Source organism: Anomalospiza imberbis, chromosome 10 (assembly GCF_031753505.1).
Source record: "Anomalospiza imberbis isolate Cuckoo-Finch-1a 21T00152 chromosome 10, ASM3175350v1, whole genome shotgun sequence".
Taxonomy (NCBI): Eukaryota; Metazoa; Chordata; class Aves; order Passeriformes; family Viduidae; genus Anomalospiza; species Anomalospiza imberbis.
The window spans coordinates 15,959,888-15,972,933 of record NC_089690.1 but is presented as its reverse complement, the minus strand read 5'-3'; the positions used below and the strand labels follow the sequence as shown (position 1 = coordinate 15,972,933).

The 13,046-nt window shown below is 41.6% G+C and overlaps 1 protein-coding gene and 1 long non-coding RNA gene across 2 annotated transcripts; both read left to right on the top strand.

Moving 5' to 3' along the window:
• The first annotated feature begins 4,605 nt into the window (after positions 1-4,605).
• On the top strand, positions 4,606-6,532 carry CCL20 (C-C motif chemokine ligand 20). Its single transcript, XM_068200874.1, has 4 exons — positions 4,606-4,736; positions 4,962-5,076; positions 5,796-5,873; positions 6,043-6,532. The coding sequence occupies exons 1-4, from the start codon at positions 4,658-4,660 to the stop codon at positions 6,068-6,070; spliced, it is 300 nt and encodes a 99-aa protein (XP_068056975.1). The 5' UTR covers positions 4,606-4,657; the 3' UTR covers positions 6,071-6,532.
• Positions 6,533-10,074: 3,542 nt separating this feature from the next.
• On the top strand, positions 10,075-11,317 carry LOC137480039 (uncharacterized). The gene is made up of 3 exons (XR_011002678.1): positions 10,075-10,323; positions 10,695-10,841; positions 11,073-11,317. It is a non-coding gene; the product is annotated as an uncharacterized lncRNA (long non-coding RNA).
• Positions 11,318-13,046: the final 1,729 nt, after the last annotated feature.

The following is a 13,046-nucleotide window of genomic DNA, read 5'->3' as shown; positions in this document are numbered from 1 at the left end:
CAGGCTCAGTCTCAGTGTGGCTGTATGACCACTCTTGTGCTGAAAAGCTGCTGATAGCTTTTCTTGGTGAAGATTTTGGGATGTTAAACACAACTGCGTCTAATATGTGTAGTATCCTTGCATTACATTAATTTAATTACATTACTTAATTAATCAATCATGTTGCTACTTTTTGTAATCAGGTTTCTTTTTTTCTGCAAATGACACTTAGTGGTTTCAGTCCCTTGCAGGAGATAGTGTAAAATCCTTTCAAGTGATTTCTTCCTTTCTTCCCACCTTTATAGAAGTTATTCAGAAAATCCACGCTTCTGGACTACTTTAGGGATCAGAAACATATTAGTCAAAATGTTTCTGCTGTTGTGTTTACTATGCCTAAAGGCATAAAATAAAAAATAAAATAAAATAAAACCAAATTTAAACTGGAAGAGAACTAGGGCTGTAACAAAGGAAATATAATGTAACTTAGAGCCCAGCTTGGCAGACAACTTTTAACTGTTTTTAAAGTTTCCTCTTTTGACTGGTGTGTTGACCCTGGCTGGATGCCAGGTGCCCACCAAAGCTGCTCTATCACTCCACTCCTCAGCTGGGCAGAGGAGAGGTAAATAAGGAAAGGCTCAGAGACCAAAAGAAGGGCATGGAGAGATTAACCAACAATTGCCAGCACAGGCAAAACAGATTCAACTTGAGGAAAATAATTAAATTTTTTAGCAATCAAATCAAGGGAGGATAATGACAGGTAAGATCAATCTTAAAACATCTTCCCTCCACACCTCCCTTCCTCCTGGGCTTAACTTTACTCCTGATTTTCTGTACCTCCTTCCCCCAGCAGTTCAGGTGTATGAAAATGGAGGTTTTGGTCACTTCATCACGTGTAACCTCTGCTGCTCCTGCCTGCTCAGGGAGAGAACTCCCCACACTATGTCTCTCCTCCAGCATGGGCTCCTCTCTCCATGAGGCCACAGGTCCTACCAGGATCCTGCTGCAGTGTGGGTTTCCCAAGGGGTCACAGCCTCCCTTAGGCATCCAGCTGCTCTGACGTGAGGTCCTCCAGGGGCTGCAGGTGGATCTCTGCTCCTGCGTGGGCACCTCAGCTGCCTCACCACCGCCTGCACTTTGGGCTTCAGGGGAGTCTCTGCTCTGGCACCTGGAGCAGGTCCTGCCCCTCCTTCTGCACTGGACTTGGGGCCTGCAGAGTGGTTTCATATATCCATCCTCCATATACTCATTCTTCTCTCTGGCTGCAGTTACACAGGGCTTTTCCCCCTTCCTAAATACATTATCCCAGAGATGATACCACTGTCAGTGATGGGCTCAGCCTTGTCCACTGAGTCCTTCCTGGGAGCTAGCTAGCATTGGCTCTGCCAGACATGGGAGAAGATTCTAGCAGAGAATCCACCACCAGTGCCTACCCAAAACCCTGCCACACAAATCCAATGAAGAATTTTTTTCATTCTTCTTTCCTGTTATAGGCTTTGCCATCACGTTTGAGAGGTCCATTTCTGTGAAAGGGTGGTTGGCTACCCTAAGGGACTGTAGACAGAGTAGAGTTTGCAGAGAGAAATCTGCCCTCAGAACACGAGATACTTAGCTTCTGTATGTAGGTAGCAGGAAGCAATCAGCAGTGCTGGGATGCTGCCAGGATGTTCATGGCAGGTTCACCAGGTCTCCTCATAACCTGCACTTTCGATAGATGGAAAGTTAATTTCTCCCAACAGACACATATCTTGTCCATCATTGCATCAAAGCAATGTCATTAAATGGTATTTCTAGAACTGTAACGTATGAAGTGCAACCTGTAATTAGTGAAAATTGGCTTCTTCCTCAGATAACAACTTTTGTCAGTCATGCAAGTACTGAATTGCCTGATATCAGGGGATTGCATCACAGCCTCTAAAGCTCCAGAAATATTGAGCAAGTTACCTCTGGAACTTTTGCACTTGGTACTTATTTACTCATTGGTACTCATTGGTGCTTACATTTACTCATCAGAGATTATGCAATGATTAAATCCCCGTATTTGGCCATATTCCTTCCAGCTACTGCCTTCTCATGCACTTTGCTTTATCAAAGGAGTCCTAAACCTTTGGAAATTACAGAAGGGAATTTCCCCCATCTGGTTTGTGTTTCCTGGATGATCAGCAGGTTTTATTTACATCATTTAAGAAAAGGTACTAATAAGCAATAAAACAATATCTCTTTGTGAGGATGAAAACCATGGAAACTGTTGTTAACTGCTAGTTGATTAACAACTGTCAGTATGTTTCTCATCTTATTGTAGGACACAGGTAAAGATACTGACAGTGTCTGACATTCAAGTTCTTTATTTAAGTCTTTCATCTTTAATGTTAGACCTAAGCCCATAAACTGACAATAATCAAATGGTTAATGATTATAAAATTCCTTCTCTGTGTTTCTCTTCAAAAGTCCATGAAGTGTTTTAACCCTTGCATGGAAACCAGGTAGACTGCTCCTGTGCTTTTCTGTGATGGGGAGAGCTTTCTTCAGCTGTTTGCATTAAACCTTTTTGAATTGTTTTAACTACTTTGTGCAAACAAACTGAAGGTACTTGGTATAAACCAAGTACAAGCAATATGACAGCGCTCCTGAAGTTGGGGCCCTCCTTGTGGCTGTTCTAAACCTAAGTCTTAACCTAATTTCCTAAATCAAACAAAAAATGAGATAAAAGGAACACCATGAGCACGAGTCCAGCTGTGACAAGGCACATCAACAGCCATGGTCAATTGTGGGAACCACTGGTGTGAAGGAAACGGCCTGAGGGCAGGGCTGTGAGGTGAGCGCTGCCTGAGTAGTGTCATCGCTCCGCTATCCAAACTGCTGCGGCTTAGGTAGAAGTGTCAAAGCTCAGATGAGAAGATTCTGTCCAAGAAGCACTCAGTGGAGAAGAAATAGAGCTGTAGAGTCACAAGGAAGACATGAGATGCAAGGCCACTTCCCTCTGGATAACAGCATGGACCAGGAAATGGCATATGGAATGCCAAAGCTGGGTATAGCTGTAGTAGATTTGGGATGCATGAAATCTGTATGTAAAAGAAAAAATGACCATTCTAGTCAGCGAGTTTGAGGCATTGTCTAATGCTGACAGATAGTCTTTAAAGCAGTGCTGAGATAGCTGCATACTGAGAGCATTGATCTTTTTGTACTTTTGTGGCATTTCACTATGATCTATAAAACAGTTACAAAAAGCAGCATTCATTAGGGCATGGGTTCTTTGTTGCCTCCTCCCCATCCTTTGGCCAGTTGCTGTGGCTTGCAGAGAAGCATGTCCAGTATATGTGATGCCATGCACACTGCAAGGTTGCTCATGTATACCTCAGCCATATGAAATTCCATCAGTTCTCACTATTACATAGAGAAATTAATTTCTCTGAATAACAGTCTGTTCTAGACTTCAAGCTGTTTCCATTTCTACAAATCACCCTTTGAGAGAGGTACTGGCACTCTGTGAAGGATAGAAGGCATGTAATTATGCACTGCCTGACTGTCCATGAGCTCTACCTTAAGAGAAGCCACTTAAAGCTCAGGTTACTCTCTAAACACCTGGAGCTGGCAGCAGCTCCTGTGAGCACTGGCTGGCCAGCACATGGCCTGCAGCCATCACAGTAGTTTCACACAGATCCCTAAAGAGCTTGGGAAAGCTCCGTCCTTGAGTGGCAGCTCAAACAATTTACTTGGAGTGGTGACAGATCCTCTCCCTGGTGGTTTCTCTAGAGCAGTGCAAGGCGATTTTAAGATTGTGTGTATTTTTGTCGAATGTTCAGGAGTCACAATACTCTGGTACAGTTTGGGAAAGCAACAAACTACAGCTATTGTTTATCAAGTGCATTAATGCATTCAAGAAAACACAGATTTGGAAAATATAGGCCCCATTTCAAGTTTCTTTTAAGCTCATTCTGTTGCAGATGAAGTAGTTCAGACATGTAACAAACTGGCAGGAAGTCATGGCAAGGAATATATGGTTAAGGAACTGAAATAAACCCATTTCCATGAATACTCAATGTTGCTCATGTATCCTTGCCAATACTACAGTCCAGAGCTCAGAAAGCAGTAATCTGGAAAGTCCGACGTTACTGTGTTGGCCAGCTAGGAAATATTAATGCAGTACTTTGGTGTTGGTGCAGCTTGTGACCCAGCTCCTGTGGCCCTGCCACACTGAAATGAATCTGGCTGGCTAAGCCCACCTCCCTCTGCTCCCAGGCTGGGTTTATTCAACTGGAGCACAGAAGACACACGGTTTCTGTAGATAACATTTAAAGTTACCTACATCTGATTTTCCTCATTTCACAACCCACACTCCTACCCTTAAAGCTACATATGCTTCACCCACAGAACCATTACCTCAAAGCCTTTTATTTCCTTTTCTTTTAGACTGAATCTTTTAAGCGACTTAGAAAAAAATTAAAATATTCCCCAGCACACTGTTATCTCTGTTTGTAGTACCCGGAAGTAGTGCTGGGGCAAAATCGGGCATGATGGAATTTGCTGTGGGGAAACCCGCTGATGACAGTGGAACCCGCCCGCGTGTGAATTCCCGTGGCTCCTGCCACCCTTTATAAGCAGGTGGAGGTGCGGCAGGGCTGGCAGAAGCAGCAGGTGGCAGCCAGGCACTCACTGGAGCACAGCTGTGTGTGGAGAGGGAATGACTGGCTGCAGCAAGAGCATGGTCCTGGTTTCCCTGCTGGGGCTCCTGGCGCTGCTCCTGTGGGGCACCTCGGAAGGTGAGTGACCTCGGGCGTTCTGCCCTGGGAAAGGCTCCTGGCGCTGCTCACAGCTGGCAGCAGGATGGGGCTGAGCTGGAAGGGAATGGTTTCAGCAAAATGTGCTGTCTCTGTCATCCCCCTCTTCTGTCATGAGGGAGCTGGATGGTTGGGGTAGAACAGTGAGTGCCCTAGACAGCAGGGCCAAATGGGGTTTATTTACTTTGTTGTTGTCCTTCACTCCAGCACAAAGCAACCGGGATTGCTGCCTGTCCTACACCAAAGTGCGGCTGCCTCGGAAGGTTCTGAAGGGTTACACTGAGCAGCTCCCCAGTGAGGTCTGCGACATCCCTGCCATCATGTAAGTTACTTTCTGAATCTCTGCTGTTTTTTCTGACATGTATTAACCTTGGGATGTCTGTTTTGGCTAAACCAAGGATTTGAATGTTATAAGAGTGACTCTTCCTGCCTTTTCAAAAAGTTAAATTAACGGAATAAATTGTATATCACACATGTAAAAAAAACACACAACCTCTAGTTGACAGGGACTGCTAACCCAAGGGACAGTCATACAATGTAAATAATAAATCTGACTCTTTAGGAATCAGCTGTGCAAAGACAGGTTTTGTCTCCAGCTAAGGGCCACTCTGGCCAACACAGAGTGCTGCCTTGCCAAAACCTGTGAACAGACACATAAGTGACAAGACTTCTTCTAATTCACAGGGATCGGATGTTTTTCTTACAAGGTTTTGGCCTAGATGCTGATCTGTCACCTTAGCTTGACAGCAGCTATTCTACTTAATTTTACAACTTCTTTCTGGCATCCAGCAAAGGTCTTTGCCTAAACAGATCAAATATATTGAACAACATTTTATGGTGCAAAAAATGATCCCTGAGACTGAAGTGGATTTACATTTAACTTTCTTTTTCTTCATATAATATTGGAGGGATTTGGATCATTCCATGTCTAACAGGTGTTTAGAAAAGCAGTTTCTATTGGTCATTATATAGAATAACTGTACTCCCTACAGCAGTTATTGGCAGGAATTTCTGATTTCTTTATCATTATTTCTTTTTTAGTTTCCACACTGCCAGTGGGCGGAATGCCTGTGTAAATCCTAAGGAAGGCTGGGTGAAGAAACATCTCCTTTTCCTGAGGTAGGAATCCATCTCTTTCCATCTCCTGTCAGACTTAGCTACTCCTTTCTGGAGTCTTCTCAGAAACAGTCATGTCACCTGTTCCTTCTTCCACCTGAGCTATTCTCTCAGGGAAGAAGAGAAAACTATAATTGAGGTCATTATTTATGTTCTCTCTTCCTTTTAACAGCCACAAGCTCAGGAGGATGTCAGCCTGATGCAGTTCCAGCAAGGAGCTAAACAGAGACATGTCTGAAGAAGCACTGGGATGAGGCTCCTAACTGAGATGGTTTGTACACTGCTGTGTGCTCACTCACCTCCAACTCTGTCTTCTTCGGAACCGATCAACTTCTTGAGTTGATTCATATTGCATCACTGTTTTGCTTGAGTTAAGCACGTTGTTAAAGTTTCTATTTTTACTAATATGTGTATGTTACTGATAGGACATGAGTACTGTTTAGTAAGGTCTACCTTGAGCTGTTGTACAGAGTGTGAATTTTATTAAGTTTATTGTATGTTGTTTTTTGTTTTCTTCAGCATATGTAAAGCAGGTTATTTATTATGTTTATTTTGTTATTGTCTTGTGCCAAAATGTTTCCTTTAAGCTGTAGTTAGCATTATAATACCTCTTGAACTATTGTTAAATTAACTATTGTTAAACAAAGTCTGTTTGTAGAAAAAAAAAAGTAATTAGAGGATTTTAAAAAATTAAATGTTAAAATCAGCACTCTCTGTGATATGTTTATTTCTTTTAAATTGAAAACATGATCTGCCCTTGAAATTAATCCCTTTGTTAAGAACCTCCAGCTGAAACAATTGCACAGGTGTGTTGACATCTGTTACAGTCACTTTCCACCTTACTCACTTTTCTTGCCCTAGGGGTAGCTATGACCTCCGTAGGATGTAATTCCTTTCTTACCTCCAGACAGCTGCTGTATATCAAGTTTTGTTTACCATGAAGACTTAGCTTCATCTCAATCAGACGTGAGAGAACTCCTTTTGCCAGTTTCTCTATTTAATCACTAGGGGCCTTACACATTGTTACTGGGCAAGCTTCTAGCTTATCCACCAAGGAGAATTCATTGTGGTAATACAGTCTGCTCTCAACCTAAAGGGCTTTCTCTAGAGGAGAAACTTGCAGTGCTTTCCTCTGCTTTTTTGTGTCTGCATATGGTATCCTATAGCTTCCAGCATAATGAGGTTTTCATGATGCAGGAACTCTTGATGGACGTCAGGGATGCCTGATAAAATAATGAGACCTCATGGAAGAGATGGGTGCAGGTGGGCTGGGGAAGACTGCTCAGCTTTTTATCCTCTATTGCATGTGGACTTCAGGGATGTGACCATGTAGGGTGTGCAGGTGAAGCTCTCCCACTGTCAGCACTGGGGTCTTATGGATAAATTTACATCTTGCCTTTTAGTCATAGAAATACAAGCGCCAATTTAAATTCAATTTTTAAACTTAAATGAAAAGTATTTTTTGTGCCCTTGAGAGAGGAGCTGAGAAATACTGGGCTTTTTAAAATGGTGTTCATGAGTGTAAGGCTGTTATTTTCTGGTTTCAACATCTGCTAGAACTCAAAAAATCTGCTTGTGGCTCTACAAATCTGGGACTTGTCAGTTCCCTGTGGGTGAAGCTCTCAAGGAGCAAGGTATCTAAAGAAGCAAAATTAATTAGCTTTAATTTCCTTCAGGTGGATTCCTGATATTGAGAACATAAGGTATTCTCCAGGGAGAAGTAATTATCCAGCTTGTTTCTTGGGCATTCCCCTAGCTTCTGGGAGAAGCGTGGAGCTCTGTCTCATACCTGCTAGTACTGGTATGGGCTGTTTGGGCTCAAAGAGTTCATAGGCTAAATCAGGTACCAAAAAGTGGTACAGACATGATGAATGGGTTTGTGTTAAAAGTGCTGCAAGGTGAGGTTCCCCAAGCCCACCCTGGCAACTGGTGTTAGGAACCAGAGCTGTAAAGAACTTGGTGCAGAAAAGCCTGGAGTCCAAGGGTTGAATTTAAAGCAGGAGAGCAAAATAAGGAAGTGAAGACCAGTGTGTGGAATTCTGTGGGTGCCTCTTTATTCCCAGTTCAGGTGTCTTTAAAGTTTTGTATTGCTTCTGTAACTCACACTTCCTCTGCTCATCCATGGTACCATTGCTACAAAACCCCACATGCTCCATTCGCAGAGCTATGACTTGAGGGATTTCTTTTTAGTTCCTCTTATTCTGGGTGAATTTTTTATAATCAACCTCTTGGGAAGAGGAAAGATACTGAAAAGACTGGTTTCCATGCTCAATATTTTTTCTCCTTGACTTCTTTACTGCTGGGGAGGGATGGAATGGGCAGGGATGAAATGGCCTTTAGAGACAATTCAGCACATCCAGGCTATCATTAGCTGCCTCTGTGTCACAGTGCAGGAGAGGACACACAAGGGTTGTTGCAGTATCAGATACACTTTCTGTTAGATGACACTTGGTTAAGAGATGTGCCTATGATAAGAAGGAGGGAGAGAGAAACAAACAAACATACAAACCAGCTTCTGGAAATGGGAGCAGGGTGGCCAATCTGGGCTCACTTGGGCTTCCTGGTGAGAAAACCTGAATGATAGGATCCATTTATAGATAGCAATGAGATAAGGCAACTCAGGAAACATGGAAATAGCACAGCTGGGGATCCATGGTTAGTGTAGGCATGTACCTAAGTGTTTAAAACAGAGCACAAAATATTTTTAATTTCTTAGCCAAACTTCAGGTACAGTGATTCAAACTGTAACTGGCTTCTCTCCTGGCCACATGCCAACAAGTCAAGGAAAAACACTTAAGTGTAGGCAGAGATGTTATGTGTAGGATGGTCTAGTACAAAAAGTACTTGACTCTTCCTATACCTTTTGGACACTAAAATTTAATCAAAACACACATTATTTTTGAAGGAGCTTGACTTGCACAGGTATAAACTCTGTACCAAGAATTGATTTACAAAATATGGAGGTGCCAGCAGATAGCATCATTAGGTGCCAAGGGCAGAGAAACATTACAAATCTGTTAGGAGCTACAGCCTCAGACCTGTGGGGTAGCAGACAGCTATGCACTGACTGATCAAGACACCCATCAGAGTGGCCCAGTGGAAATGGGTTCAAGTACGTGGTCCAATTGGCAGTGAAATTGTCAATTACAGTTTAAGATTAAACTAGTAGTTCAATATCCTTGCAGCATCATTGGTCAGGCACAAAGCCAGTGATAACTCTATAAACATTCAAAGTAGGCAAATGGGAAATTGAGAATGACAAATTTAATATGGCAGGTAAATCAGAGCTGCAGAGTGGTCAGTGTGTAGAGTGACTTCAGCTGTTCACTCACGTATGAATTGTATCTCATGTATGAGTAAGAATACAGCTGTGTTTAGGGAATGCAAATCAAAATGCTCACATAAAAGTTGTCATGCATATCTGAAAATAATAATGTTTAGGCCAAATATCCTACTACAGTGATTTTTTTTAAATGTACATTTAATACAGCCGTTTCAAAAAGATGCTTGTGTTCCTGTGAGCATCTGAATGGTTCATGTTGTTACGACTAGGAATAAGTAGTCAAAATGTCTTTCAGAGATGATGCAAATCTCAGATATCTGAGATACCTGCAAATCTCAAAGACTTGCTCACTTTTGCATTCCCCAAATTGGTACAAGAGTAGGCAAAAATGTTTCATGACTATGAAAGTGGGTATTGCTGTATTACTGCTAATTACAATTAATGGTTGATATACATGCACCTTGTTTTGCGCACCCATATGAAGAACATCAAAATGATGGTAAAGAAGAGAAGACAATGTAGTAGGACTACCACACTTATTGAAGGAATATAGAATAATAGAATGGTTTGGGTTAGAAGGGACCTTAAAGATCATACACTTTCAACCCCCTGACATGGGCAGGGACACCTTCCACTAGACCAGGCTCCATAAGGACCCATCCAACCCCAACCAACCTGGCCTTGAAACAGATATGGAAAAAATAACTGTTTAAGTGAAATGCTTAATAATTTTCAGAATTATAGATAATAAATATGAAATCACAAGTTAGTTATTTTGGCTTTTTAAAAAAAAATTATTACAAACAAGGGTGAGATGAACACACTTCTACTTCAGCAAAGTCGTGTTTTCTAAAACAAAGTGGCTTTCTCTACTTATATTTTCCAGTTCTATTATAGACTTACTAGAAATCTTGTTATTTGTCAGGAGTTTTTGCTGCCTCCTGACTCATGGTTTGACCCAGTTGTGCATTATGTATATGTAGAAGAGCTCCTCTCTTTTCCACTGGGTGCATCTGGAAAACTCACTGACCGCAGAACACTTGCGTTATTACCAACACCATCAGCTTCGCCGTCTTGACGGGACGATGAGGAGCTCAGCCTAAAGGTCTTCAGCTCCCATGGGCCATGGAAAGAACGATTAAAGGCATCTCTGAGTTCTTCACAGAAGCGGTAGATAAATATATCTCATTGGGATTTTTGTACTGAGGATTTTTTTGTTGTCAGGTCAACTCATAAACTTGGCAAAGTTAAGAGGAAAGTCATAAAAAGTGGACAGGAAGGAAAAATTTGTTTCAGCTAAGTGAAAAAGTGATTGAAGCAAGTAAGGATGTATGGAATTCCTTGACTGCATGGGATATGCAATCAGTTTGTCAGAGATGGAAAATGGAAGACTAAGGAATAGAACTACTGTTCCTTTCTGCTACTTGTTATTATTTCACTGTAGGTGAACATAACCAGCAACTATTCATGTGAACAGAAATTTGTGGGTAACACACTTTCTTGGCAAATTGCAACTAGTAATTTTTTATTTTAAATTTTAGATTTTTAAATTAATGAAAACAGCCATGCAAAGAGGATAAACAATCCTGGGGAAAGAGAACACAGTTCTACAATGCACTGTCACTTTTTTCTTCTGGAACAGCTCTTACCTAGCAAAGGGCAAACTCCCAGAACATAAAGTCCCTTATGTAAGTAATAGCTTTAACATTTTTCATGGCTGTGGTGTCATGATGAGCATTGGAAATAACAAAGCAGAAGTGAGAAGGAGCTTTAACAATGCACTGAGTCTCTTTGGGTAAGAGGAAGCAGAATATGCCATAATAAAACAACCTTGGGGAAAAAAACAATAATGTAAATCTGTTTAATTCACCAAGCAGAAACAAGGAACTATCAGAGAATTGTTCTTCTGCATTCTACAGACCTGAAAATGATGAGAAAGGACAGCACACAAAAACTCCCCTTAGTAAAAATTCACTTCACCCACTACTGGCATAACAGAAATAGGAAGTGGCTTTCTACATCTTTCTCTCAACTCAGACTACTTTTGGGCTGGCCTTTCTGATTGAGTTCAGCATACCACAGGCTGACCTACTTCAGAACAAGTGGGTCATGATGCAACTTTAACCCGGAAAGCCTAAACCCCACTGTTCTCTGCAAGCGTGTTTGAGTCATCTTATGCTTAGGATGGTACATTGGCTCAAGAGAGGATTTTTCAGAATCTGTGCTGGCAGGAAGAACCCAAGGTTCTCCAAAGGAACTTCTTCATTGTAACTGCACTGATTTTGCTTCACATTGTCTGCCAGAGTTCCCTTCGGCACTGTAGATACATCTACACTGAAGCCTTTCAAAGCCTCTTGAATACAGACCAATGAGTTTTATACTAGCTCAACTTTCTGCCTCCCCTGGAAGCTGCTGACATAAACAAAAATGGACAGGGAGCAACTGCTGTATAAATTATTTTTCCAGGCGGATATCATCAATACTTTTGATCTCTGTATATAAAAGATGATTGTCTCATCCTGGATGTCTCAGCATTTAATTATTATTTCCAGCGTAGATATTTTTTAACTCCCTATATGGTGCATTCTTTGAAATAGGCCTTTCATGACTCAGAGGGTGTGTGCACTCTTCAGACACTGAAAAAACAGCAGGGCAACAATTTTGCCCCAGCAGTCTGAAAATATTCCTTCTAAAAGTATGCACTAGTTGCTTCTTTCCATGAACTTGAAGAAAAACTGCATTTCTCCTTAACAGTCAAGGTTTAATGGTATGGACAGGAGCTCAGTCTGCTGTATTATCAGAATCCCTCTTATCTGGTCTCCAAGTAACAATGGAATAGCAAATCCTTCCATTCACTCCCTCCCCACAGTTTTCCCATTTTTGCCTAAAGCCTCCTCAGAAAATCCTACCAGTGCTACAGCTCTGGTTCTGTTTGGTGAGAAGGACACACTGTTGTATATGTACTTTGCAGCCAGGCCTGTCCTGGGTAAAGCTTTGGGAATAGCTGTGGGAAAAGCTTTGTCTCGGCACAGTGAGCTCCTTGTCCCCACTCAGGTGGTCAGCAGTTTTTTCTAGTGACTGTACAGTGGAGCAAACAAAGACATCATACCAGTGCCTTTCTGGGTCGGCCTGGAGAGCCGGCACAGGGCTCAGAGGGATTGACTTCTGCTGTGACTCCACTGCTCCCTTATCTTATGCTTACAGAAGCAAGGAAAGAGATGACAGCTTAGGCCTGTTTTATCATCTTGTGTCATTACTGCATCCTAATAACAGGTAAGGACAAATTGTGAGGTGTCCATGTTCAGATGAAGATTTGGAGCAAGAAATGAGGGGAAAATGTACTGATCAACACATACTGACGTCATGGAGCTTTGCAGTCCTTCCACCTCCCTCCCCTGTTTGAGCGTTTTGTTTAAATATGACTAAAACAATTAAATGTAGTAATTCCAGTTGGTGTTAAGTAAACAACTAGAAAGGCTGCATGAATCTGTGTTTATGATGAACAAATTATGTTTTAAGGTAAGAAGCAGTGTCCTTGCCATGACTGTTTGTTCATGTCATTTAAGTTAAAAGAACAGAAAAATATTTATGTTCTGAATTTATAATGTGGGTGAATAAACATTATGCTAAACAAATACAAAAAGATGTTAAGAAACTGGGGACCACCAAGATTTGGGGTTGTTCAAAAAGTTATTTTTGAACAGGGTTGGTCCAAGTAAGTAAATTCCATTGGAAAGCTGTTTGGATTGTTTTCAATAAAAGTATTTCTTATCTGCCTCAAGACTTTCCACATACAAACAAGACAAAAGATTTAAAACAAACAAATGGGAATGAAAAACTCAGAGACCACTTTGTCCCCCAGCCATGTCCTGAAGTAAATCTGGAATTGGCCA